General features: G+C 43.7%; 1 protein-coding gene across 2 annotated transcripts; it reads left to right on the forward strand.

The window, feature by feature from the left end:
• The first annotated feature begins 1,305 nt into the window (after positions 1-1,305).
• On the forward strand, positions 1,306-26,921 carry C1H11orf65 (chromosome 1 C11orf65 homolog). Of its 2 annotated transcripts, none has more exons than XM_089775649.1 (9): positions 1,306-1,781; positions 5,523-5,601; positions 8,096-8,188; positions 12,060-12,113; positions 13,034-13,237; positions 17,953-18,086; positions 21,277-21,447; positions 21,686-21,741; positions 26,494-26,921. In XM_089775649.1, exons 2-9 carry the CDS (start codon positions 5,539-5,541, stop codon positions 26,649-26,651), a joined length of 933 nt encoding a protein of 310 aa, XP_089631775.1. In that variant the 5' UTR covers positions 1,306-1,781; positions 5,523-5,538; the 3' UTR covers positions 26,652-26,921. The 2 variants fall into 2 exon arrangements, with proteins under 2 accessions (XP_089631775.1, XP_089631776.1); XM_089775650.1 differs by having other exon boundaries at positions 1,321-1,380.

The raw sequence follows: 26,921 nt of genomic DNA on the forward strand, positions 1-26,921 counted from the left end.
ACCCACTTCGTCAGATGCACAAAAGCTTATGCTCGAATAAATCTGTTAGTCTCTAAGGTGCCACCGGACTTCTTGTTGTTTAGCTATGCAGACATTTATTGAAAAAGTAAAACAGCAATGTACATTTCAAAAGGTTCTTAGAACATGTTGAGGACTTGTTTCAGAAACAGGAGAACAGCCATTTCAAACTTGATTCTGAGCAACAGTGAGGAAGCAGTTGTGAATTTGAAGAAGCAAAGCAACACGGATGAAAGTGATCATAAAATGATAGTCTTCATAGTTTTAAGGAAGCCAGGGTTTCAAGGCCAATGATGGCACAATCCCTCACTGTTCTGAATTGCATCCCAAAGCATTACAGTGAATGCACAATTGGTTGAAAAACTGTACTCAGAGTAGTTCTTAATAGGGCTCTGTGTCTGTCACAGAAATAATGGATTCTGTAACTTTCCATGGCTCTAGCCTGTGTGACTAATGCTAGGGTAACTCAACCAGCTGGCCCCACAGATAGCCACACTGGTTGCTACTGGACCAACTCCACAGCCAGCCACTCGGGCAGACCCACAGCCATTGGATGTTGCTGGAACTGCTCAGAACTAACCACATGGGCTGCTGCTCAGGCATCCCTGCACAGTTGGCTTGGGGGCCACCCAAGCAGCAGTCTGTGAAGCTGGTCCTGGAGCAGAAATAGCAGCCACAGCTCTGCAGACCCCAGCAGCTGGTGGCACTGGCCCTGGGAGTGTCCCACAGAGCAGCAGCCCCCCTCCTCTCTCTCAACCCCCCCCCCCAGCCGTGAAACACTTCCCCTAGGATTCCCCCCTCAGCCCCAGCCCTGAGACACCTTCCCCAGATCCCCCCCAGCCTCCAGCCCTGAAACACCTTCCCCAACCCCCCTCAGCCCCAGCCCTGAGACACCTTCCCCACCCCCCCTCAGCCCCCAGCCCTGAGACACCTTCACCAGACCCCCTCCTCAGCCCCGAGACACCTTCCCCAGCCCCCCTCAGCCCCCAGCCCTGAGACACCTCCCCCCCAAGCCCCCCCCTCCTCAGCCCCCAGCCCTGAGACACCTTCCCCAGACCCCCCCCCCCAGCCCTGAGACACCTTCCCCAGCCCCCCTCCCCCCAGCCCTGAGACACCTTCCCCAGCCCCCCTCAGCCCCCAGCCCTGAGACACCGCCCCCAGATCCCCCCCAGCCTCCAGCCCTGAGACACCTCCGCAGCCCCCTCCCGTCCCCGCCCCCAAACACTTCCCCTCCTCTGGACCTTCCTCCTCTCACCTCTAAGCCCCGCCCCCAGTCCCTCCCCCTGGGCTGCGGGTTACTGTAGCAACGGGACGCTCAGCCGCCGCCAGCCGAACCGAAGGGAGCTCGCGCCGTAGTGGCCGGTACCCGTTGGGGTGCGGGGAAGGGGCGCGCAGGGTTCCCGCCACACCGCGCCTGTCGCGAGCAGCTCACCCAGCAGGCGAATCGCCGCCCCCCCTCCCTCCGGTCGCCTCCCGCTCCTCTCCGGGCCCTGCCTGGCTCCGCGCCTCAGCGCCGCCCTCACTCGGGCCCCCTTTGCCTTAGGGGCCTTTGGGCTTTGTTCGAACTCCAGCGGCTGCGGCAGGTGTTGTTGAGTCCCTGCCCCCGGCCACAGCTGCAAAACCTCGCTTCTTGGTTAAACCCAAATGCCACCAGCGCAGGCGCGTGCCGGAGGGGAACATGAACAATGATCTCACCGTTGGAAAAGCTTCACACACAACGCACGGTCCTGCAGCGCCTTAGAGACTCGCAACAGATGTAGACGGTAGCGTGAGCTTTCGTGGGCACAGCCCACTTCGCCTCGCCTTCCCGGTCAAACGGGGTAGCTCGCTGGGGGAGGAGGGTGCAAGGGATGGGCTGCTCCTGCTGCTGGGCCCCTCACGCTTGCAGCCAAGGAGAGAGCAGGCAGCTTTTTAGGCTGGTTGTTCCCTACCTCCTCCTCCAAGACAAAATCTGTGTTACCCTATCACGGACTGCACAGCACAGGTACAGAGTATCCTCAAGGGCTATTTACACTAGAATCACCACAGCTGCTTTAATGAGGACAAGCAAACGGGGAAGTAGTCACCAGAGGCTCAGCATTTCACCTGATTCCAAGGGAATGCTCATGCAGTTTGACTATGGAGCATTCCAGCAGCAATTTAGAAGCCAGATTTTTATTTCTGAGGGATGGGAGGTATCCTTATATGTTATACATTTAAACTCTGTACTATTTACAATCCATGACCCATTATCACTTGCAAATGCAAGTTTATGCTTGCAGCAATTGCTAGAACATAAGAACAGCCGTACTGGGTCAGACCAAAGGTCCATCTAGCCCAGTAGCCTGTCTGCCGCCAGTGGCCAGCACCAGGTGCCCCAGAGAGGGTGGACAGAAGACAATGATCAAGCGATTTGTCTTCTGCCATCCTTCTCCAGCCTCTGACAAACAGAGGCCAGGGACACTATTTCTATTCCCTGGCTAATGGCCTTTATAGACTTAACCTCCATGAAATTATCTAGCTTCTCTTTAAACTCTGTTATAGTCCTAGTCTTCACAGCCTCCTCTGGCAAGGAGTTCCACAGGTGGACTACACGCTGTGTGAAGAACTTTCTTTTATTAGTTTTAAACCTGCTACCCATTAACTTCATTTGGTGTCCTCTAGTTCTTCTATTATGGAAACTAATAAATAACTTTTATTTATTCGCCCTCTCCACACTACTCATGATTTTATATACCTCTATCATATCCCCCCTCAGTCTCTCCTTTCTAAACTTAAAAGGCCCAGTCATTTTAACCTCTCTTCATATAGGACCCATTCCAAACCCCTAATCATTTTAGTTGCCCTTTTCTGAACCCTTTCCAAGGCCAAAATATCTTTTTTGAAGTGAGGAGGCCGCATCTGTACACAGTATTCAAGATGTGGGCGTACCATCGTTTTATACAGGGGCAGTAAGATATTCTGTGTCTTATTTTATATCCCTTTCTTAATAATTCCTAGCATCCTATTTGCCTTTTTGACCGCCGCTGCACACTGTGTGGAAGTTTTCAGAGAACTATCCAGAATAACTCCAAGATCTCTTTCCTGATTTGTCATAGCCAAATTAGCCCCCATCATACTGTATGTATAGTTGGGGTTATTTTTCCCCGATGTGCTGTGTACTTAGGGAAAATTACACTAAAATTATTACAGTATTGCAAAATTTAAAGACATTACTGAAATTCCTCACCTTTATCTAGTCCAGATCCATAAAAGGATTCAGACATCTAACTCCTGCCTAACTCAAAGTTACAACTCTAAAGTTCAAAGCATGGTGATACTAGAGATGAAGAAAACTTTCTTGTCTTCCACTATTGTTTCTGTATTCTTCATCACTAGCATTGCCATTCCATACAATTTTGAAAACTATTGGAATCATTGGAATCAGTGCAGTTCTGCTGATACACTCTAATCTGTTGGCCATACATTTCTACTCTTGGCAGTCATCAATAAGCCACGCTTACTCATGAGGATGGTGAATGAAGAGAAGATGCTTGTGAGTCATCATATAAATAATTCAGAAAAAAGATTGGTTGGAGGCTGCTCTGGCTGGGCTGGAGGGTCCCCACAGAGGGCAGGGGGCTGCTCCTGCACCTGCCCGTTAACTGTAACCAGTAAGCATCACCTGTAAAACCAGTTTTCTCCAACTTCTCTGCAGAGGACTAAGGTATGAAGAAAGAATTTCCTCATGAGAAGAAACAAAGAGATGAGACATTGGCACAAACCTGAAAAATACAGAGACAAGATCAGACAGAAAAAGAAAACAGAAGGGAGGAGAACACAGGGGCAGGCTTTTGGAAGAAAAAGAGGCTTTTTGATTGGAGGACCAACCAAAGCTGAGAAACTGGTTGCAGGAGAGGGGAGACTCTCAACTTATCAATACAAACAGTGGTGCAGCCATGCCGCTGTAGTGCTTAGCTAGGTTTAGAACTTCTCTAGTCCTGGTCCTAGCTCTGGCCCTGCTGCAGGCAGTGTGTGGTGGGGCCTGTTCCAGTCCTGGTCCTGGCCTCACCGTGGGCAGTGGGGACTGCTCTGGCTGCAGTTGACAGGGACTGCTCCAGTCCTGGCCCTACCGTTAGCAGAGGGCTGCTTCAGCCCTTGGCTCACCATAGCCATGGGCTGGGTCCAGATGGTAGTGGTTAACCAATTACAGGCAGTCCCCGGGTTACGTACAAGATAGGGACTGTAGGTTTGTTCTTAAGTTGAATCTGTATGTAAGTCGGAACTGGCGTCAGCCGCTGCTGAAACTGACCACCAGTTCTGACTTGCATACAGATTCAACTTAAGAACCCTAAGTCCCCAAGTCAGCTGCTGCTGAAACTGATCAGCGGCTGATTCCAGGAAGCCTGGGGCAGAGCAACTCTGCCTCGGGCTTCCTGTAGTCAGCGCTGGTCAGTTTCAGCAGCGGCTGACTTGGGGACGCCTGGGGCAAAGCAGCTGGGGTGCTGCTGGGTTGCTCCAGTAGCACCGCTCCTCGGCGCTACTGGACCAACCCAGCAGTACCCCAGCTGCTCTGCCCCAGGCGTCCTGATTCAGCCGCTGCTGAAACTGACCAGCAGCGGCTGAATCAGGACGCCTGGGGCAGAGCAGCTGGGGTACTGCCGGGTTGGTCCAGTAGTGCCCAGAGCGGCGCTGCAGGACCAACCGGCAGCGGCGCTGCAGGACCAATCGGCAGCGCCCCAGCTGCTCTGCCCCAGGGTCCACAACAAAAGCCTGGTCTGCTGGGGGGGGGGGGGAGCACACTAGCTGTGCCCCCCCCCCCCAGCAGACCAGAGACACGGGGAGCTAAGCCGCAGCGGCAGCAGGGTGCCGCGCCTCTGAGGCTTTGCTCTGGCAAAGCCTCAGAAGCGCGGGAACCCGCCGCCGCTGTGGCTTTGCTCCCGGTGTCTCTGGTCTGCTGGGGACAGTCTCCAGCAGACCAGGGGCACTGGGAGCAGCTTTTCTCGCCCCGGAGGTCGAGGTGGCGGATCACTGCCTGCGAGCTCCGGGGTGAGAAAGCCCCGTTCGTAAGTGCAGATCTGAGGTAAGTCGGATCCGCGTAAGTCGGGGACTGCCTGTACCTCATAAGCAGGCTGATAAGCCGCCTCCTCCAAGAGCAACTGGTAACCTCTTACATCCCTTTTTTTGGATGTATAGTGGAGATTGTTTCTTGTCTGTATCTGTATTCCACAATTACATATCCAAATTCTATTAATTATTTTGTATCTCAGATTATGGATCTTATGGATCTAAGATTATGGATCTAGGCTGCATACACCTTAGTTGGAGAAACTAGTTATTGAATAGCATCCTATTTTTTGTCCATCATAATCCAAATCTTAAAAATAATGTGGGTGAGGTAAGACAGATACAACACTCTTCAAAGACAAATATTTTTAAGTGTTTTTACCAGATACTTAGTTTAAACTGGTTATAAAAGAAAAAAGACTGAAAATAGCAACTGAAGCAATATTGAATAGTTGTGAACAATAGCCTTATTGTTTTAGGCATTTGTAAAGACCAATGGAGGAAGACAAATGGAACAGTGCTGCAAGAGTCATTCAGAGATGCTGGAAAAGATGTATTGTGAGTGTGAAGTACTACGTTATATTTAATAATTTATTTTAATCATTAAATCCTCCAGTAATAATTTTTGTATTTTTCTCCTCTTGAAACCAAACTCTGGATGGAGAATGGAAAGTAGGAACTCCTATGGTGTGAATCTTCTTTTCAGTACAGCTGTCCCCATATAGAGGAATGTAGCCCACAGGGCTGGTGCTGGCCTTAAGGTTTAACAGAGAATTAACTATCCACGAAAACCTTTGTATACAGTATATTACAAATTATATGTAATTCTATTTTGTTAAAAGCAGGCAGAGTTTCATCGTTGCCACAGGAGAAAAAAATTACATAACATTACTAACGGGTGGTGGGGGTGGTATGTTAATTTAGGTGGAATGTGTGGGCCTCCTTCAGCGGTATTTTGTTTTGTTTTTGCTCTGTGTTCCTGTGACGGTCTTGCCACTCCCCTTCCTATCTGGGAGAAAAGGGGGAGGGGAGGGCAGGCGTCCGCTACGTCTATCTCTATCCGAGTCGTCCCCACCTTGGGGCGCCCGGTGCCCCGTCAGTGAGGTCCTCCAGGCGTTCGGCGGCGAGTGCTCCTCCTCCAGCACGTTCTCCCAAGCGGAGGGGGAAAAGGGGGGCCCGGGCCCGCCCTCACTCACGGGCCCCGGCCCAGGGCCCTAAGGACTCCGACTGACTACCAGTCGGGGTCCGGCTGACGGGGGTGTGCCCCTAAACACATCAGCCCACGGACTTCCTCACCGCCCTGCCCTGGGCCACTTCCTTTTCTCCCCTTGGTGGTCCTTACCCCCAGCGGCGGTGCGTCTCAGCGGGGCGACAGAGCAGGGGGGTGTCACGGTCCTTTCAGGCGAGTAGCGTCTCTCCGTGCTCTCCCTCCTTTCCTTGTGTGGCTCGGCGGTATTTGAACCTCCCGGTGGGCCGGCCCCCACCGGTGGTCGTCCCGCCCCCCTCCCCGGTTGGGGCTGTTGATTGGCCTCTCGGCCCGTCCGGGCTGGCCCCTGCACCTATCCGGTGGCGGCCGGGCGGCCGCCCAGCTGAGCCGCGTCTTTGCTCAGCTGATCCGCGGAGCTGCCCCGCCAAGCCACGCCTCCGCTCAGCTGAGCCGCGGCGTCCCTGCTCAGCTGAGCTGCGGCGTTTCTGCTGAGCCGCGGCTTGGGAGCAGCCGGCGCACAGCCGGTACCTGCTCCGCGGCTTCTCGGCGCAGAGCCCCTGTCTTTCAGTGCGGGGCTTTGCTGCCCCATCACAGTTCCACACAGTCTACAGTATGATACAGTATGATACTGTAAGTAAAACTGATTACAACAGCTTTAGTAACAGAGGGACAGGTGTTTCAGGAGAGTGGGTGACTACTATATTACTTGGAAAAGTTGCCATTTATAGAATTACAAGTTGTTAATGATGGGATGATAGTTAAGAGAAGGAAAGGAGGAAGCTGGACAGAAACAGGAAGGCTATGTCTACACTGGCGTAATCTTGTGCCAGAGCTATGCAAATGAGGCTAAGCGTGGAATATTGCCAAGTCTCATTTGCATATATAATGAGCCGCCATTTTGTGGAAGAGGCTCATGCGCAAGAAGGAGCTGTTTACACTGTCCCTTGCGCAAGAAAGACCCTCTTGCGCAATGCCGCTACGCTGATTATTTTCAGGAATAACGGCATTGCGCAAGAGGGTTTTTCTTGCTCAAGAAGGGGCCGTGTAAGTAGTTCCTTCTTGCACAAGAACCTCTTCCGCAAAATGGCGGCTCATTATATATGCAAATGAGGCTCTGCAACATTCCATGCTTAGCCTCATTTGCATAGCTCTGGCGCAAGATCGCACCAGTGTATACATAGCCAAAGTGTAAAATGCACATAGATACCATGGTGATAACCAAGCTCACAGATAAAGAAATGGACAGACTTCTAAAAAGTAGTTGTCCAAAGCTGAGGAAGAAAAGATGGTATAATGGGGAGAGAACTTTTCAAAGATAACTTTGGTAAATTAGAGGATATAGATGCTCTACTTTGAAATTCCCTTTACATCGTGGTGTCCAACCAGTTCTGAAGCAGTAGCCACTATAGCGAACTAGTCACACTCAAATGCTCAAATAGCTACATGTGGCAATTGGCTAGCATGTTGGACACCATGACATATGGCAGCATTTTGTATCCATATGCATTTTTTTTCCTCTGGAAGCCCTCTCACTTTTAGCTCACTCGCAGTTAATACCAAAATAAACAATTTAAATTTAGTTTTCAAATATGCACATAGACTCAGTTTTTGTTACCCACATTTGACTGAATTCAGAAGTGCTACTAACTTCAGTCTTCGAGACTGGAAGAAGTACACCGAGCAAAAGTTTAATTCTGTGAGACCATTTAATGGATTGTGCCCTCAGACTGTCCTGAATTCTGTGTGGTTTGTCATGGGAAAACTGAATGGTGTCATGACTAATTCAAAATCTGGAAAAAACCCGGGGATGATAGTTTTTCTTAGTATATTTATACTTCTCTATAGGACATCCGTGTCTTTCGATACTATAAGGAACTAATAGGCTTTAGAGGAGTTGGGGACCCTCATCTTCTGATGAAGTGCATTGACCCTAGAGAGGTAAGAGCTGGATTTACTGATGTATTTTCACTATTGTATCTGTGTATAAATTAAACACATACGGTATAGGATAGTTGAAGATGTTAGTGTTTTAATTTTTAGTTTGCCTCATTGTCTTTTATTTGTGGCAAAGTACTGGAAGACAAGGGTCATTACAGCATTATAAATCAAATACAATCTTTGACTGCCTCCACCATTTTGAAGTCTAAGATATACAGATTTAGAATACTTTGTGTATTGAACACAACTGAATCTATATATAATAAAGGAAATATATAGTAGTTACAAAAGTAAATATCAGTAAATAACTAATATAAAAGCTTATGCAAGATTGAGAGGGAAGAAAAACAGAAAGGAAAAGACTGAGTCCACAGAAATCTGTTTTCTCGTAACTGAGTATACCAACTCATTTCATATCGGGAGGCCATTTAATAGCTAACAGGTGGTAAAAAGCACTCGGGATCCAATCAAACTCATATTGTCTCAGAACAAGCCCTATTATTTTTAGAGCATGTTGTAAAAATCATCTTTTTGCAACAGCCTTCATGCACAATAAATTGCCCCAAGGAATTAGTCACATAGGAAATGCTGACTGGATAAAACTAGTGGATCATCTAGGCCGGTATCTAACAACTGAATGGCTGTATGAAAAACTTGCAATAGGCAGTTGTAGGAAAACCCACATTCAGGAAAGTTTCTTCATATCCCGCACTAGCTAGAGGCTGACTTATGGCCAGATGTATGAAAGTTTTTTATCTCTTCCAGAACTATTGTTTACATTTAAAAAGGTACTTACTGTTACCACACCGAATATTCAGATCCATATAAATGCCTTATCCCTCCTTGGAAGAAATACAGGTTGGACCTCTCTTGTGGCATCCTCAAGACCTGATCAGTCCCGGATGAGGGAATTTCCTGGACAATGGGAGGTCCCGTGACACCAGCCCCTCCGGCCTTCTCCGTACTGCTGGCTCCTTCAGTCCCGCTGGGCTGTCTGTGAACCAGCCACAGCCCCAGCTCTATTCCAGCTGGCTGGGAAGTTCCAGCCCCACTGCAGAATGGCACATAGCCCAATTGGGCTGTTGCAGTCCCATCCCCACTGCCGGGTGGCACATGGCCCTGGCTCGGCTGATTCTGCCAGGTTGCTGCGGTGGCAGCCCAGGCCCCGCTGACAGGTGGCAAGCAGCACCAATCGTGGTGCTACCCCTGCCACCGCTGCTTGGGTTGCTGTGGCCCTGCTGCCTCCCAGGTTGATGCAGCCTGGACAGGCTTCCTCTCCTGGGCTGCTGTGGTCCCGGCCCCACTGCTGGGCAGCAGACAACCCCAATTGAGCTCTGCCCAGGCTACTGTGGCCCCACTGCTAGTACGGCTGCACCAGGCTCCCAGCTTCTGTCCCTCCTGCCCTGGGGCTCTCTCATTCAGGAACATCCATAGTCATGCCAAACCACAGATGTTGCTGGATGAGAAAATCCCTCATTTGGGAGGTGCAACGTGTACTACAACCAGAACAAGAGTGAAAGAGAAAATCTCTTCTCTGACCCAAAAAACAAATATAATAAAGAAACAGGGAAGAGAGTCAATGAGGGTATGTCTACACTACAAAGTTAGTTCGAACTAACTTTAATAGGCGCTACACTAGCGCTCCGCTAGTTTGAATTTGAATCGAACTAGCGGAGCGCTTAGTTCGAACTAGGTAAACCTCATTTTACGAGGATTAAGCCTAGTTCGAACTAGCTAGTTCGAATTAAGGGGTGTGTAGCCCCTTAATTCGAACTAGTGGGAGGCTAGCCCTCCCCAGGTTTCCCTGGTGGCCACTCTGGCCAACACCAGGGAAACTCTATGCCCCCCTCCCGGCCCCGGACCCCTTAAAGGGGCACGGGCTGGCTACGGTGCCCGTGCCAGGTGCAAGCCTGCCAGCACCCAGCCAGCAGACCCTGCACCTGGCACGGCACAGAGCCACCCACCCGATGTCCCCCAGCCCACCCCCTCTTCCGGGGACCAGGCTGGCGGCTCCCGGGAGCTTGCCCTGGACCGCAAGAGGCGGGCACCTTCCTGGGCTAGTGCGGACATCGTGGACCTGGTCCACGATCTCCGCACTAGGCACAGGAAAGTGGCCGTCTAGGGCAGGAGAGCTGCCAGCCTGGCCACCCAAGAGCAGGTGTGCATGAAAATCAAGGGGGTCCACTGAGACCCCCGACCCTGAGCCCTGAGCTTACAATGGCCGTCCTGGGTCAGACCAAAGGTCCATCTAGCCCAGTAGCCTGTCTGCTGACAGCGGCCAACCCTAGGGACCCTGGAGGGGATGGACCGAAGACAGTGACCAAGCCATTTGTCTTGTGCCATCCCTCTCCAGCCTTCCACAAACTTTGGGCAGGGACACCACTCCTACCCCCTGGCTAAGACTACTCCATGGACCCAAGCTCCATGACTTGATCTCACTTCCCTTTAAACTCTGTTCTAGTTGTAGCCTTCACAGCCTCCTGCAGCAAGGAGTTCCACAGGTTAACTATTTGCTTTGGGAAGAACAACAACTTTCTCTTACTAGTTTCAAGCCTGCTACCCATTCCTTTCCTTTGGTGTCCTCTAGTCCTTCTTTATGGGAACTCAGGAAGAGCTTTTATGAATGCACCCTCTCCACCCAACCCCTGCTTTTAGAGACCTCTATCCTGTCCCCCCTCCGTCTCCTCTTTTCTAAGCTGAACAGTCCCAGTCTCTGTAGCCTTTCTTCATCTGGGACCTGTTCCCAACCCCTGATCATGTTAGTTGCCCTCCCCTCTCCCAGCCTTTCTCTTCCCCTCTCCCACCTCCTTTTCCCAGTCTCCCCCAGTTTTGTTCAATAAAGACAGAGTCAATGTTGGAAGAAACGTTATCTTTATTTTGTACATCAATAAGAAGGGGGGCTAGGGAAGGGTAAGTGGAAGGAGGTGAGGGAGGAATGGGGTACGAGCCCCCGATGGGGAGGACTGGGCTGACTCTGCGGGCTTCTGGGGGTGGAAGCTCTCCTGCAGCCCCCCGATTGCCCCCTCTCCCCAGATGGCAGCCTGCGGCAAGTGCAGCCGGGCTGATGGCCGAGTGGTTTGATGTGCCCAGTGTGGGTACTCCGGGTACTCCAAGCCAGAACTTCTTTGCAAGCGGGGCACCCCTTAGAACTGTGTGTCCGGGGTGGGGGGTCGGGACCCTTTAAGCGCAGCCCGCGGCTAGCCTGAGACAGCATCTCCATGCTCTAAGTCCTCCTCTTATGCCCTGCCGGCACTGCTTCCGGCCATCCTTAAGCCCTGTTCAGAGTCCACTCAATGTGGACTTGCTAGTTCGAATTAGCAAAACGCTAATTCGAACTAGTTTTTAGTTCTAGACACGTTAGTTCGAATTAACTAATTCGAACTAAGTTAGTTCGAACTAACTTTGTAGTGTAGACGTACCCTGAGAGACATCATTCTGTGAACCATACTTATTATTTCTTGTCCTCAGATGCTCTGGTGATGGATGTCTTAGGTATATATAGAGAAAATGTAATTAAAGCCACTGATCTTCCACCTTCGCTTGTTTGTTTTTTCCATGCCACAATATGATGTCTACACCATGCTGTAGAGAGCAGAATGAGGCCCATTAGTCTTCCTTTTAAACTTTTTACATACTTCAATTTATAGATGCAAGTCTATAAACATGACACTTCCATAAGAATATAATGTTAACTTATTTGTATTGTGTATCCATATTAATATGATATTGGACTTACATCAGAGAAGGACCTGTAAACATATCTTTACATGTGATAAGCTAAATTATTTTACTGTCCATTACTGTATCCTTCTGTCTTGATTTTTTTAGTACTATAGGAGCACTGTGGATTAATGTCTTTTTCTTCTTGCAGGCAGAATTACTAGATGCTGCAGCAGGTGTTTATATCCGATTCAGACTAGGTGGTGTAAGTAGAGTTTTAAAGAATATTGAAATATTTATATTCATTCCATATCTAGGTATTCACAACTTAATGGACTCGTTAACTGTATTTTAACAAATTACTGTAGCAAGATCAGTATTTTTTAGCTAGGGTGTCTGAAATTAGCCTCCTATATACATTCTTAAACACCTGATTAAATGGTCTGAATTTTCCATTGGATTTGTGGGTGGTCTCATTGCTTTGGACTTGTTAACCAAGGGTGCAGTCTTGGCCTTATTGAGGTTAATGGAAGTTTTTCCTATTGATTTCAATGAGTCAGGATTTCATTCCAAGACTTAATAGACAAAATATGGATTTAATGTGAAAATTTTGATCCAAGTGTCTGTTTAGATTTTGACCTTATGTATTTGCCTATTCATATTATAGTTATGTACAGTCACTCTGAAATAGCAAAAGCCCCATGTAAGATTCTTCTGCTTTCAAAATATCCACTGTACAGGAAAATAAAATCTATTGCTATAGCATTTGGAATAGTTGGAAAGAAGCTGATTTATTGCTAATATTCTACCCTAGAAATTTCTAGTAAATTGTGTTTGGCAGACTTCTACCCTGTAATTAATTTGGTTTCAGCTCCTGACCTATGCTTCCCTGACTAGTACCAACTTATGGATAATATATCATTAGTAAATCTTACCTTGATGACATATGGTATTAATAAAACATCAGAGCAACAGTTTGCCCTCTGGTGGAAAGCACAGTGTAGAGATTAATATGTTGAGCTGAAATATTACTTATAAGATCGTCCACTTCAGTGAAAGTAAGCGTGGAGCTGGACGAAGATTTTAGATTGGTATTACAGAGCCAATTTTTTTTTTACTTACTTTTTTTTTTTACTTACTACGCATTGGCACCTTGACATTTTCAAGTGTGATATTTCTTTACAGACCAAATATCCTCCAAGTATATATTACAAAATATTCACTCATAGACCCATTGTGGATATGTGTGCTAACAGTCCTAAAGATTATACAAAGTCAAAACATAAACAGCTATTGCCAGAGGCTGTTCATGGAAAGATTTGGAAGGATGACCGTCGTGGCTGGTACAAGCGTGTGGAGAACAATGGTTGGAGACTTCTTTCTATCAGAGTGAGCAAAGAATACAGTTTACATTTTTCTTTAAAATGTTAACTTTTTTCTTACATAACCTGCACATTATTTAATTTCACTCACTATATGGATCATTTCCTTAAGTGAGAGATCTTAATTTCCATTTGAAATAATGACCTATATAGTAATCTGTGAGATATCATAATAATATCATAATCATGTATTTATAACATGTTCCTCATCAGCCAGGTCACTGAACAACATAATACATATAATATGATTAAATTACCATAAATACTGTACTATAAGATCTTGTACTGGGTAAGAAATAAAACTGTTTATTAAAGTACAATATAATACTTAAATATTAAAATATAATTTCATACTTTCTATATTAAGGTACAATTTTGTTTGGATTAAAAATCTGCAAGAGGAGTCGATGTATTTTTCTCTTATACAATGAAATATAAATATAAAACATACTGAAACTGTGTTAAAATTAAGCCCTGTAAAAATTTGTGTTTTGTTAAATTTTCATCATATCCTCAATCTTCTATGCCCTTTATTTATGTCCTAATCATTCCTTCCTATTCTTATCATATGGCCAGCCTCTCCCAAATGCAGCAACATCCAAATGCTTATTCTTTCCAGATGACTCTTCCAAGCAGGCATTTTGACGGGGTTGTGAAGACAGTCTTCTCATTTCCATCTATTCTTCCTTTTTATTTACCAGTCACTTCTACCACTTCCTAAGTGCCTGGACCCATGTAAAGTCAGACCACTGAGTTTTAAGCATGGTCGATTGAGGGTATGCCATACAATTTATTTCAGGCCCTCACCCCCTTCCCACGCCTCTTCAGGGAGCACTCTCATAAGGTTCAATCTCTTCTTGAGACAGGAGCCATAAGGGAAGTACTGTTGGGTCTCAGAGGACAAGGCTTTTATTCCCATTATTTTCCAATCCCCATGTCAAAGGAGGCCTTAGGCCTATCTTAGATATAAGAGAGCTAAACAAATTAGTGAAGAAAATACAATTCTGCATTGTTACCTCAGTGATAATGATCTCTTTCCTGTAATAAGGAGACTGGTATTATGCTCTTGACTTGTGGGATGCTTATTTCCATATCACAGTATATCCCGACCAATTAAAGATTCTCAGGTTTATGGTGAATGTTTGGCAATATAAATTCACAGGACATCCATTTCAGCCTGACAGCTACTCCTCAGGTGTTCACAAAGTATATGACAGTGGTAACAGATTATCTTCAAAAAAAAATTAGGTGTCCATATGTTTTCATGCCTGGATGATTGGTTGATCAGAGATCCATCAGTATCTCGGGTCCTCTCCAGTATGTCCTCTGCTCTATCTATATTCAGTGCTGTTGAGCTCTTAGGAAGTCAACAAGAATCAGTACCCAGGCCTGTACATATAATAGAATTCATTGAAGCAGTCCTCAACTCCACAAATCAAGTTTGAACCATTCTGAACATAATACTTCAAAGGAAAGTTTACCTGTTCACAGCAACATGCAAGTACCTCAGCCTGTTGCAGTACATCTAGCCTGCTCAACCTTCCTCCCCTATATGCTGGAGAAAAAAATCTGTTGATTATGACAGACAACTCAGTGATCATATTCTATATAAACTATCAAAGAGGGTCATCCTCAACCTAGCTCAGCCAGAAGGCAGTTCACCTCTGGGCCTTCTGTACAACCTGTTACTCTTCCTCAGACCTGCTGAGGAACAAACCCAGACAAAGAGTGGGCTGGAACAGTATTGTTTTTAAGGTTGTTTATTGGTACAGATTCTTAAGAGTAAAGTGATACTCACACACATACATCACATTCTTCTTCGAGGAGTCCCCGTGGGTGCTCCACTGAAGGAGCTGGGCTTGCCCCAGCACCGCACAAATGGAGATCTTTTGCTGTAGCAGTACCTGGCCAGACCGCGCATGCACGGTGGCGTCTCACAGCGTTCGCACCACTCTGAGTGCATGCGCGGTCCAGCTCCCGCCTGTTCCTCTCGACCGCCTCAGGCTGCAGACAGAACAACTGCCTCTCCAATTCTACTCTTTTGTGTGAGATCCCCAACATCTTTTCCTATCCACAGTTTTGAGATTCCCTGTTTATCTATTCCTTGTGCGTCACTTGTCTCCTAGTTTAAAAAAAAAAAAATTCTTTACCTCACAGTTTGTTCCCCTTTCATCGCGTACCCGTTCTTTTTATCACGGCCCTTCTTCATTGTACATAGTTATCCCATAGTTACTAGTTAGTCCATTCTTCATTCTTTAAAAAAAAACAAAAACCAACAAACAATTTTTTTCTGGTTAACTGTTACCCCAGACTACAAACATGCCATTGTCACCGGGGTTTAAAAAGTGTGACTCATGCCGGGAGGCGATGCTGGCATCTGACGGGCACTCATCTTGTATCCGCTGCCTTGGGGAAGCCCACGTCCCTCAAAAATGCCCGCATTGATCTAAATTGACAGCAAGGGCCAGACGGGACAGGGAGATGAGGCCGCGCATGCCACTATTTGATAAAGCTCTCCAGCCGCCGCGCTCGGAGGCAGCCGCCGAACACCAGTCACACAAACGCAGGGCTTCTTCACCTACCACCACTCCTCCTAAAAAATTGAAAGCATCCCCGACAAGATCCTTGTCTAATATTCCACACCCCAGGATCAGCATAGGGAATAAGCCGGGTACTTCAGGCATTGAGAAATCATGGCCAAAAACCTCTACCACGTTAAAAATAAAGACGACGACTCAAGCGGCACCGTCAGTGGAACCAAGAGTATCATTGGCACCACCTCCAGACTCGACTGTGATGTTCCTTGGGAGATCCCTTCGGATCTGCAATAGGCTTCGCTGTCTGTAGGCTAGTACCAGGTTTCTGTTGTGATGTTACATTTTGTTGGAGAGAGATTTTCTGGCTGATTCACAGTTAATTTATGTGCTTGTAGGGTCTTTGCCTTAAAAGGTCACAGTTTGTAAAATGCCTTTGATTGGGCATTTCTCATTCACACCTCACACACATTCCACAGGTTACATTCATATTCATAAGCAATATAGTTTCTAGGTAAAATTCAGTTTTATGGCCTTAAGTAACTAGAATCTTACCATAAATTGGATTACTTGACATACTAAAAGGACCTTATGTAAATAATATGGGTTAACATACCAAAGGCATGATACAGAGCTTAACATAAATTGTATTTCAGAGAGGTAGGATCAAGGGAAAAGGGGAAAGCAAAGGAGTATGTCCAGTCAGCTAGATGCCAGTGGAAAGGTGGGGGTGGGGTCGTGTCCGACTGGTTATCTAACCAATTAGATTCACCTCAAATCTGCTTCCCTTCCAGAGAAGCAAAACACATTGATTCTTCAGCTGAGCAGATATGTCACTAGTCAACACAAGTGGAATTGACATTTGCAGTCACTCAAAGAAGAAATAGTTGCCTACCTTTCCATAACTTGTTCTTTGAAATGTGTGGCAGATGTCTATCCCATGACCCATCCTCCTTCACCTTGGTAGCAGAGTACATCCAGTATGAAGGAAATGAGGGAGGTTCTTATATCAGCATGCAGTGATGCACAGCCATAAAGGGGGGCTTGATCTACACCAGTGGGTACCATCGAGGGAAAAAAATCGCAGACATTTGTGCATGAGTTATGGACATACCTACAGTGGCAAGGACATATGCAACACATTTTGAAGAACAATAGTTATGGAAAGGTGGGTAACTCTTTTCTTCCATTATAATGAGATGTATACATAGTGACACTTTCATTCAAAGATCTGCAAGTACTTTACGAAAGTGGGAAGATGTTACCATCTCTATTTTACAAATGAGGAAACCAAGGGGTAAAAAAGTTAAGTGGCTTCCAGAGGTCACTGAAGGTCAGTGGCAATGTAGGGAAATAGGAATTGGACTTCTGATTTATGTTCTCTTATTCTGGGCATAAAACCATGCTACTTCAGCAGGGGAGGAGATGGGCAGAGTTAAACCCTAGTGGGCCACTGCTGTAGTGTTTACCTGTGCCTCCACAGGTATGGGCACTTGCAGCTCCTGTTGGCCATGAATTGCTGTTCTCAGCCAATGGGAGCTGCAGGAAGTGATGTCCCAATCTGCAGCCAACAGGAGTTGACAATCCGCAGCCAACAGGAGTTGCAAGCACACATACCTGTGGATGTACAGGTAAATACAATGGCAGCGGCCCACCAGGCGCTAACCCTGGCAAACTGTCACCATCTTATCGCCCATGCTTGTGCTACTTACTCATGTACCCTTATGCCTATTCCTTTAAGACTATCAAGTGGAAGCTTTTGAGTAACAGTTCTAGAATTTCTCAGAGAAACCTAATAGGAGTTTGATCATTATTTGTGTGATTATCACATTACTTCTCATTACAATATCCATGAGATTTTTCTCTCTACTACATTGAACAGATCAACAGTAATTAAAGAACTAGCATTCTTTTTATGCAGAAATTCACAAAGGCAAAGAGCAATTACTATTGAATCAATGTTTGCAAGAGAAAATATACACCTAACACATTTAGCCTTGTGTCATTCATGAGACAAACATGATAAGGTATCTTATGCTGAACAGGGGTAAATCTTTAATTATTCTCAATAGAAAGAAACAATCATGTGGCTTAGAAATGAGAAAATATGGCCAGAGGTGTAGTGGGAAAGAAATTCAGTATTTTTTTTAATGAAAGTAATCCAAATAATACATTGCACATTTGTCAGGTTTGGAGGACCATAGATTCTGTAACTGCTGAGGACAATACAAAAGAAAAGGAATTCCATTATTCTAAACTGAAGAGGAAAAAAGACATTGACAGGAGAAGAAAAAGGAGAAAGATTGAATGGATGACAAAAATGTGAGTTGCTGCAATTTTCAGACTTATGTTTCTGTGCACAATTAGTGTAGGATTTTTGTCATGGTTCTTTTCAGTAATCATTGGCTTTCATGGCTAATTAAATTATCTTATTTAGCATCTAAACCATGTTAAGTAGGTAGGAAGGCATCCTCTCTAATGCTAATGCAAAAGAAGAAAAGATGTGACCTCTGTCACCAAGCGGGAATACTACTGCGTGTCATTTAACTGGACAGCCATTTAATTTGAGAGATTACTAGAAAATTAATTTATTAGAAAAAATATAGCATGGGTTTTTAAATGGTAATACATTCACAGGTTCAAAGAGACAGAGAAACTTCTGTGATCAACTCCACTAGCTTGACTTCCTGCATAACAAAAGCCATAGAATTTATATAAGCCCTAATATTTTTTTTTGAAAGAATAACAATCTTGTGCTGAACATTACCAGTTCATAATATGTTGGCTTAACACAGAGTCATCAGAATTAAGCTCACATACGTATATAATGTAATGCAATACCCATCTCATCACATCTAACATAGTGCTTTTGAGGTTAACATGACTCCACTTTCACCAGAATTTCAGCAGCACAACACAACGAGCTGCTGTAATGGGAATATTAAAATGAGCCTGCTGTAGCACTTCCAGTTCCTCTTACTCCAAAGCAGTTGATCCCAAATTACAATCTATGAAGCTCAAGTTTATTTCTGTGTGTCATTGGGTCACAATGAGTATTTAAAAAAATAATGGGCTAAATCCTTCATTTCTTATTCAAGCAAAACTTTTCTAGGAGAGACAAGGTGGGGGAGGTAATATCTTTTATGGGAAGAACTTCTGTTGGTAAGACCAGCTTTTGAGTTTACACAGAGCTTTTCTTTGAGTCTTTTGAAGTTAATGGAAACTTGCCAAAGAAAGGAATGAGCCTACAGAGATGGAAGAGAGAAATAAAGCTCTATTTCTGAAAATTGTTGAAGTTCATCTTTTGTTCCATTCTGACCTGATATACAGTACAAATGGTTTTCTGATAAATAAAAGGCAAAGGGACATGCAACTATCTTTGTAATATAACTTTAACAATTACTTCAATTAATAAATATCATATCATATCATATCATATCATATCATCATATCATATCATATAATTAATATTACTCACTACTAACAGTTTACAAATCATTTCAAAGTGTTATGCCCAAAGAATGTCAATAAGCCTAAAAAAGCTGGATTTTGTTGTGATGTTTAACAATGTTTTCTTTAACAAAAAATATCAGCTTTTCTTTGCGATTTCTTTCTCCGTACTGGGAGATGTAATTACTGGGAGATGGGACAGGCATGGTGGATGATGTATTCTTTTGAGAGGAAGCATAAGGGGCAAGTCCATCCATGTGTGTTCTTCCAAGAATCCTCCTTCCTATACAATCATATCAAGAGAAGAACTATGAATATACAGTAAAAATGGAATACTCAGATTTTCAACTCGTAACCATAGTCCTGACATCATTGTCATCATTTCATTAGGAGGGCGGTGAAGGACTGGAATGGGTTGTGTAGGGAGGTGGTAGAATCTCCATCCTTAGAGGTTTTTAAGGTGAGGCTTGACAAAGCCCTGGCTGGAATAATTTAGGCCAGGTCTATACTAGGAAGCAAAGTCAAACTAAGATACACAACTCTAGCTATATGAATAGTGGAGCTGGAGTCATTGTATCTTAGTTTAACTTCCTGCAGCATACCCACTATGAAGGGTCAATGGGAGAGTTTCTACCATCAACTTCCCTTATTCCTTGTGACCTGGTTGAGTACCAGAGTTTACAGGAGAGCGATCAGAGATCAATTTAATTCATCCTTACTAAACTCGTTAAATCAACCCCTGAGAAATCAATCTCTGCAGTGCTGATCTCCCGGTAAGTGTAGACAAAGCCTTAGTTGGGGTTGGTCCTGCTTTGAGCAAGGGGTTGAACTAGACCTCCTGAGGTCTCTTCCAACCCTAATCTTCTGTGATTCTGTGATTAATGTATGGCGTTAAGACAAGTGCTTTAAAATGTTAGGGAAGTATTTATAAAAGTAACTTCTCCTAAGAGATAGGTCAGTTTTTGACCCTCTTGTATCTGGATAAGGATGTTAAAATGCAGTTAACTGACTACTCGACTAGTCAATGGAATTTCCATCGACTAGTCAAATAGTCGATAGGCACTTCCACATTCCCACTCACTGTCCCCCGCTAGCCCCTGGCTCCATGCTATGCTACATGCCACTGGGAGCCCGGGGTCAGCTGAGGACTCCCCAGCTGACCCCAGGTTCCGGGAAAGTGCCGCACGGAGCCTGAGATCAGCTGGGGGAGTCCCCAGCTAACCCTGGGCTCCACTGCCCCTTTGAAACACTGCCTTTGCGTATTTCAAAGGGGCAGTGGAGCCTGGGGTCAGTTGGGGACTCCCCAGCTGATCCCAGGCTCTTCATGTCATTTCACCAGCTGATCCCAGGTTCTGGGGAAATGCCACAGGGAGCCCAGGGTCAGCTGGGGAATCCCACAGCAGCTGCCCCTTTGAAATGCTGCCTTGGGTGGTAGCAGTGACAGCTGCCACTTTGAAGTACCCCTTCCCCCCCTTTGCTGCCACTTTCTTATAGATGCAGCGGGGGGAGGGGGGGAGGGAGCGGATTGACTAGTCAACTAGTCAAAAGACTATCTGATAAGCAAATCCTTATTGGATAGTCAACTAGTCTTTAACATCCCTATACCCAAAAACGTCATCTTTGTGAACCTTTCGTTTCAGTTGTATATCCAATGTACAAATTGTTGTGTATGGTGTGGTGGACTGTTTAAAAGCCCCAGAAGTCACTCTCTCTCTCAGAGTGGAGGAGGGTATGCCTATATAACTGTTATATATTTTATAAAATGTCTGAAGATAAGTCTAATATATTTGATATTAAAATTAAAAAAGAAAAAATAGAATCTATATTTAAATTGTGTACACATATACTTGATTGTCTAAACTCTTTCCCTCCTTACTATATTCCCAGTAAATGAAAGTTAATAACGACTAATGTACGTACAATTTCTGTTCACAGAAACCTAGGATATCCTTAGTTGGTTGTGCTAGCATGAGACAGTATGTTAGACTACAGTGTCCCTTACTGCCAGAGCACATAACTCTTCCAAGCAACCTGCAGTTACAAATTTTTGTTTTGCTCTTAGGTATTATGCAGGGAGCCTCCGAGTCAAAACAGAGGACCCTACCACTGCAGTCTTAATTCAGAGAAGTGCAGAAGGCATTGTCAATGCTGTTGAGAAAGGAGGAACAGACAACGTAATGGAATGGGAAGTGGATGAACTGTTAAAATGGACAAATGCACTAAACTTTGAAGAGTAAGTATGTGGGGCTGTTGTTATCTCTCTCTCCCCAATGAAGGGCTTTATTTATGAGAGAGCCCTGATGATCCACAGCTTATCCCACTTTAAATCTTCTCCCTCCATTGCTCTGTGTTGTGGACTTGATCTTCTTGGAAATGTTTCACCTTCCCCAACAGAATAAACTTGTATTTAATTTTCAGGACTTTGCTAATTGTACCTTAAACTGAATATGTGTTTGCTTAATGTGCCATAGATATATTAGCCAGTGGAAAGAAATTGCAACAAGCAATTCATCGGCTAACTACCAGGGTAAGTAGCTCCAACTATAGTTATGGTAAATGACTTCAAATACAGCATTACTCTAAAAAATTACTGTAAAAATGGCAGCAATGTTCCTTTTTAAATCAACTTTCTGGATCATCTTTATTAAGGCATGCATCTTTTTACAATCAGATTTGATATGCAGTAATTTAGTTTATTTTTCACATTTTTTCTCTCTGCTATTATCAGGCCAGTAAACCTAAAATTTGACCTTCCAGGTAAGTTAGTTCATAGGCATGTTATTTATATGTTATTTATATTCGTGGGTTGAACTAAAAATACACCAAACAGGATCTCTTGAGATGACGTAGAAAGATTTATTTTCATTTATTATCATGGTTTATTCCCGATATGTGACTATCACTCATGTACATAATGCTCTTGCACTGAGTATATTCTAGGACTAAATAAACCATATTCTTGGCTGTAGTTAGGTGGAAGCTGGCAACCAGACAAAGATGGGTATCTGTTTTGTATGGTTTAGATATCATACTGTCTGGGTACTCTAGCTATACCCATATTTAGCACTTCCAATGCCAGGGAAGTATCATAAAAAGCTGATTATCAGCTTGTCTGGAATAAAGAAATAAACTTGGCAAAAAAGTGCATTTCTCAGATTATTCCATAGTAATATTCATCCTAACATATGAAAAAATTGGAGAGCACCGTATAAAAGTAAAGCATTTTCCATGTAGCCAGTGGATGTGAAAACATTTTGTAATAACCAGGTTATGTTCAGAACTGGCATACACAGTAACAAAATGATCAATTTATTTTGAAACTGGTGTGGGTCACATGTGGCAGCCAACCCTAAAAATCAATGACATTGTAACAGCATCATTTGGTAGGTAAGAGGTGCATGAAAGTCTGAAATACCCAAGAGCCTTTTGGATCTCTTGATTATTCATAGATAAAGCTATGATCATCTACTCTGAACACCTGTATAGCATAGGCTATAGAACTCTCCCATAATATATCTTTTAGATAATATCAGATATTGACTTAAAAATTGTCAGTGATGGAGAATGTACCACGAACCACTAGTAAATTGTTCCAAGTATTTAATTACTTTTGCCATTAAAAATTACACATTAGTTTGTCTGAATTTGTCTTAAATTTCCAGTCTTTGGATAATGTTATATTTTTCTCTGCTAGATTGAAGAGCCCATTATTAAAATTTCCTCACCATGGAGGTACTTCTAGTCTGTGATCAAGTCACCCCTTATCCTTCTCTTTTAATAATTTCTGTGGCTCTTCTTTGAACCCTCTCAAATATATCTACATCCTTCTTGAATTCTGGATACCAGAACTGTACACATTATTCTAGCAGCAGTCGCACCAGTGCCAAATAACTGCTCTACTCAAGATTCCCATTTAATGAATCTCAGAATCACATTAGAAATTTTGGCCACAGCATTACACTGGGAGCTCATATTCATCCACATTGACCTCCAAATCTTTTTTCAGTCACTGCATCCCAGAATAAAATCCCCTATCTTTGTGCCTAGAGACATATATTTACATTTAGTTGTATTAAACATGCACATTTACTTCCTCCCAGTTTTCCAAGAGATCCAGGTTGCACTGAATCAGTGATTTGTCCTTTTCATTATTTACCTCTGTCCCAAATTTTGTGTCATCTATAAACTTTTTCAGTGATGACTTTGTGTTAAATAGAATAGGATCAAGAATCAATCCCCACAGGACTTCAATGGAAACAGACTTGCTCAATGGGAACTATTTATGGTTATATTTTGAGATCTCTCAGCAGTGGGACTGACAGCCATGGTGGACCTAGGGGCAAAGAGGGGGTGGGGCACAGCTCCATGCCCTGGAAAGAGAAGGTCCTGGGGCAGTCAGCCTTTAGTGCTATCCAAAGTGGGGGGCTGGGTCCTCCCCCCACTTCTGCCCTCAGAGGTGCGTGGAGCTGCAGAACTTAGTGAAAATAAGCATAAATGGTACAGCAAGTTCATCAGCCAGCTCCTTTAAACCTCTTGGATGCAAGTTATCTGGACCTGCTGATTTAAAAATATCCAACTTGAGTAGCTTCTGTTTAACATTTTCCAGTGATACTGGTGGAATGGAAAGAGTTTTATCATTACCAAATGATATGAGGGCATTGTTTTGTTTTTCCCAACTACAGAACAGAAATATTTATTGAACACTTCTGTTTTATGCATTATTATTGATAATTATACCATTTCCATCTAATATTGTCCATATTCTTTTTGTTCCTAATATATTTTTTAAAAACTTATTATCCTTATTTCTGCTGGCCATAGAATTCTCCTTGTGTCTCTTGGCTTCCCTTATTTTTCTACAATTCTTACCTTCTGATTTAGTTCATTGGTTTCAACTTTCCCTTTCTTCTGTTTGTTATATGTTATTTTTATAGGGGCTTTCACTTTTCTACACCAGGTTGTTTTTAAGCAGTACAGCCTTCTTCCTCAGTTGTTGTATTGTGGCTTTTTGGGCCATTATCAAAGTATTCTTAAATAATTCTCAAGTATTTTTGTATTTAAAATTCTTTCTCCCCACTGATTTGGCTCACAATTGTTTTCAGCTTTGTGAAATTTACCCTATTAAACTGCCACGTCTGTAATTTTTAATATTATATTATGAATTTTATTCTGCTTACACAACATATATGTGATCAAGTCGTAATCATTTGTGCCTAAGCTATCATTAACATTTAGTTTGATAATCAATTCCTCTTTATACATTAGAATTCCCCTATGGTAGCTGCAACACTTTTTAAGTTAGGAAATTGTCATCTATAACATTTAGACATTTGAAGGATGTTTTAGTGCTGGTAGCATTATATAACCGTTAATAAAAAGACAATGCATAGTGCAATGGAATGTATAAAAATTGATTTCTCCACCAATTCTGGTAGAGGTCAGAGTTGTGGGTTTTTAATTTACTAAAAGTTATGCCTAATATTAAAATGATTGTAGGATGCAAATAAAAAGGCCTTGAATATTTTAATAGTAATGCTGTCATTACAGGAAACAATATAAAAATATCTTAGTTATGCTACCACTTAGCTCCAGTGACAGAGAACATAATTCAAGTGGTAGGGAATCCAAAGCTAAATCAATATAAGCCACTTACAAACTGATGTGTGCCACACACAGAAATTTGCACTGATTTAACTAAAGTGATTAAAAAAACTACCAGTATTATCTGCTGGGTGTAGACAACCTGTCAGTTAAATCAGGCAAGAACCATTGTTTTCTTTATAGGACATCTTGATAAAGCAGCTTTCACAATGCTTTATTTAGATATTACGGTAAATATCCTGGACTGTATTAATATGCAGCGTCTCATAGAAGATTGGAGAGCAGGTGTTATAAGTCAAAAGAAGGCCAAGATATAAATAAAAGGCCAAATTCTGCTCTCCTTTGCACTCTAATCTAGAGTAACTGTTGATTTCCATGGAGTTACTCCATTGGGGAAGTAGAATTTAGCCTCTAGTTTAGACCCGCGTCGCCCCCTGGACTGCAGTGTCCTCTTTGGAACCCACTCTGTTCCTCCCCCCTTTTGTCCTCAGTCCTGACACATGCCTGAGCAGCCAACTGCAGTCCCATAGTCTAGCCCCTAGCCTCAGGATCAAGTGGCCAGTGTGTATAGGCTGCCCTTCACAGCAGTTAGGTGTGGTGCAAGAGGGAAGGGGAGGACCCAGGCCTGACCACTACTCTGGGCTCCAACCCAGGAACCCTTTGGCAGCAGCTGCTTTCTCCCTCCCTCCTCCTTCCCCTTATTTACTCCCATTCCATGCCACTTCATTATAACTCTTGCACCTTCTTGGCCCTTGTATTAAGGCCTACAGCCTGGATGTATCAGGCTGGGGCTTCTCTTCAGCACTGCTTTGTCCAAGGCACCGCTGACTCTTTCCCCCACCCCTGGAACTCAGCTCCTTCTCCCTTGCTTGTCAGGACAAGAGTAAGTGCCCCTCAGCACTGCAGCCTTTTATAGGGTCCAGCTTGGCTCTGATTGGATGCCTGTTCTTGGTCCTGATTGGCAGGCTCCTTTTGGCCTATTTGTAACACTCTCTGCTGGAGTGGACTACAGCAGTGTTCCTCAACCAGTGGTACAAGTACTATTGGGGTACTCAAGAGAAGTCTGGGGGGGGGTACATCAACTGAAAATTGGAGAAAACTGAATTTTTGTTTTAAGTTTTACAGCGCTTTATTATTTTTGTACTTTTACACCCAAAATTTTCATTGCTTGCCCAGCTATGATTAAGTTGATTAAACAAGTGTGTTGCAATGATAGCAAAAACTGTAGGTACTGGGGGTACTCTAATTTTTTTTAAAGGGGTACTTTATATATATAAAAAAAAAAAAGTTGAGAAACACTGGGCACCAGCACACTTTTCATTGCTGGAAAATTAGATTGTATTTCTATCTTATTTTTTTAACAATGGCACAGAATATAAGAAAAAATAATCACTTCTTTCATGCAATGTTTGCAGAAGTAGTTTTTGTTCTTTCTAGGAAAATGAATAATTTCCTCCATCTTGCTAACACAAACAAAACTTTTTAAACAGGGTTGTTCAAATGTACAGAGTTTCTGAATTTAATCTTTGTTATTTTAAAACAGTATTATATGGATTTTTGCATGAATTTTGAAAAGAAAAAAGAAATACAATGGGCCAAAATATAACTGGGTGGCAGTTACTTTACATAATATCTATATTACCTCTCAGATTTTTCTGACCTATATTTTATTTTTTAGGTTTCCAGTTTTTTGTCTCAGAACATGATTCATGTGAATTCTCACAGCAACCTCATAATACCATCCAGGAAATACCAATTCTGAATCTTTTAACTTTGAATGAATCAGATTTTAAGTCAGGGACATCTCTAACACCATTAAACTCACCTTGTGACTGATGAGCAAGTCTCCAAACAATTCTGAATGATAATTTTGCTCCACTTCAATGTGATAAGTAGAGCTATAATTTCTGCAGTTAGAGCTGACTAAATAAGAAATCTGCATGTAAAACAAACATGTGCTGGTCCATGATTCTTTTATAAAAACAAATCCATGAATCAGTATCCAAATCCATGAATCAGTCATGTTAACCATAACTTTCTCTGCTTTTCTTTCTGTTCTAGAACATCTACTTCTCCAATAAAATTTACCAAATGGTTCAGCAAAAA

The sequence above is a fragment of the Pelodiscus sinensis genome, chromosome 1 (genome assembly GCF_052426305.1).
Source record: "Pelodiscus sinensis isolate ZL-2025 chromosome 1, ASM5242630v1, whole genome shotgun sequence".
Taxonomy (NCBI): Eukaryota; Metazoa; Chordata; order Testudines; family Trionychidae; genus Pelodiscus; species Pelodiscus sinensis.

Bases quoted from the DNA above. Each gene is read 5' to 3' on its own strand.
- C1H11orf65 (XM_089775649.1), top strand. From the start codon at position 5,539: ATGGAGGAAGACAAATGGAACAGTGCTGCAAGAGTCATTCAGAGATGC. The intron at 8,189-12,059 runs GTAAGAGCTGGA...TTCTTCTTGCAG, and splicing joins AGTGCATTGACCCTAGAGAG to GCAGAATTACTAGATGCTGC. The intron at 21,742-26,493 runs GTAAGTAGCTCC...TTTATTTTTTAG, and splicing joins TTCATCGGCTAACTACCAGG to GTTTCCAGTTTTTTGTCTCA.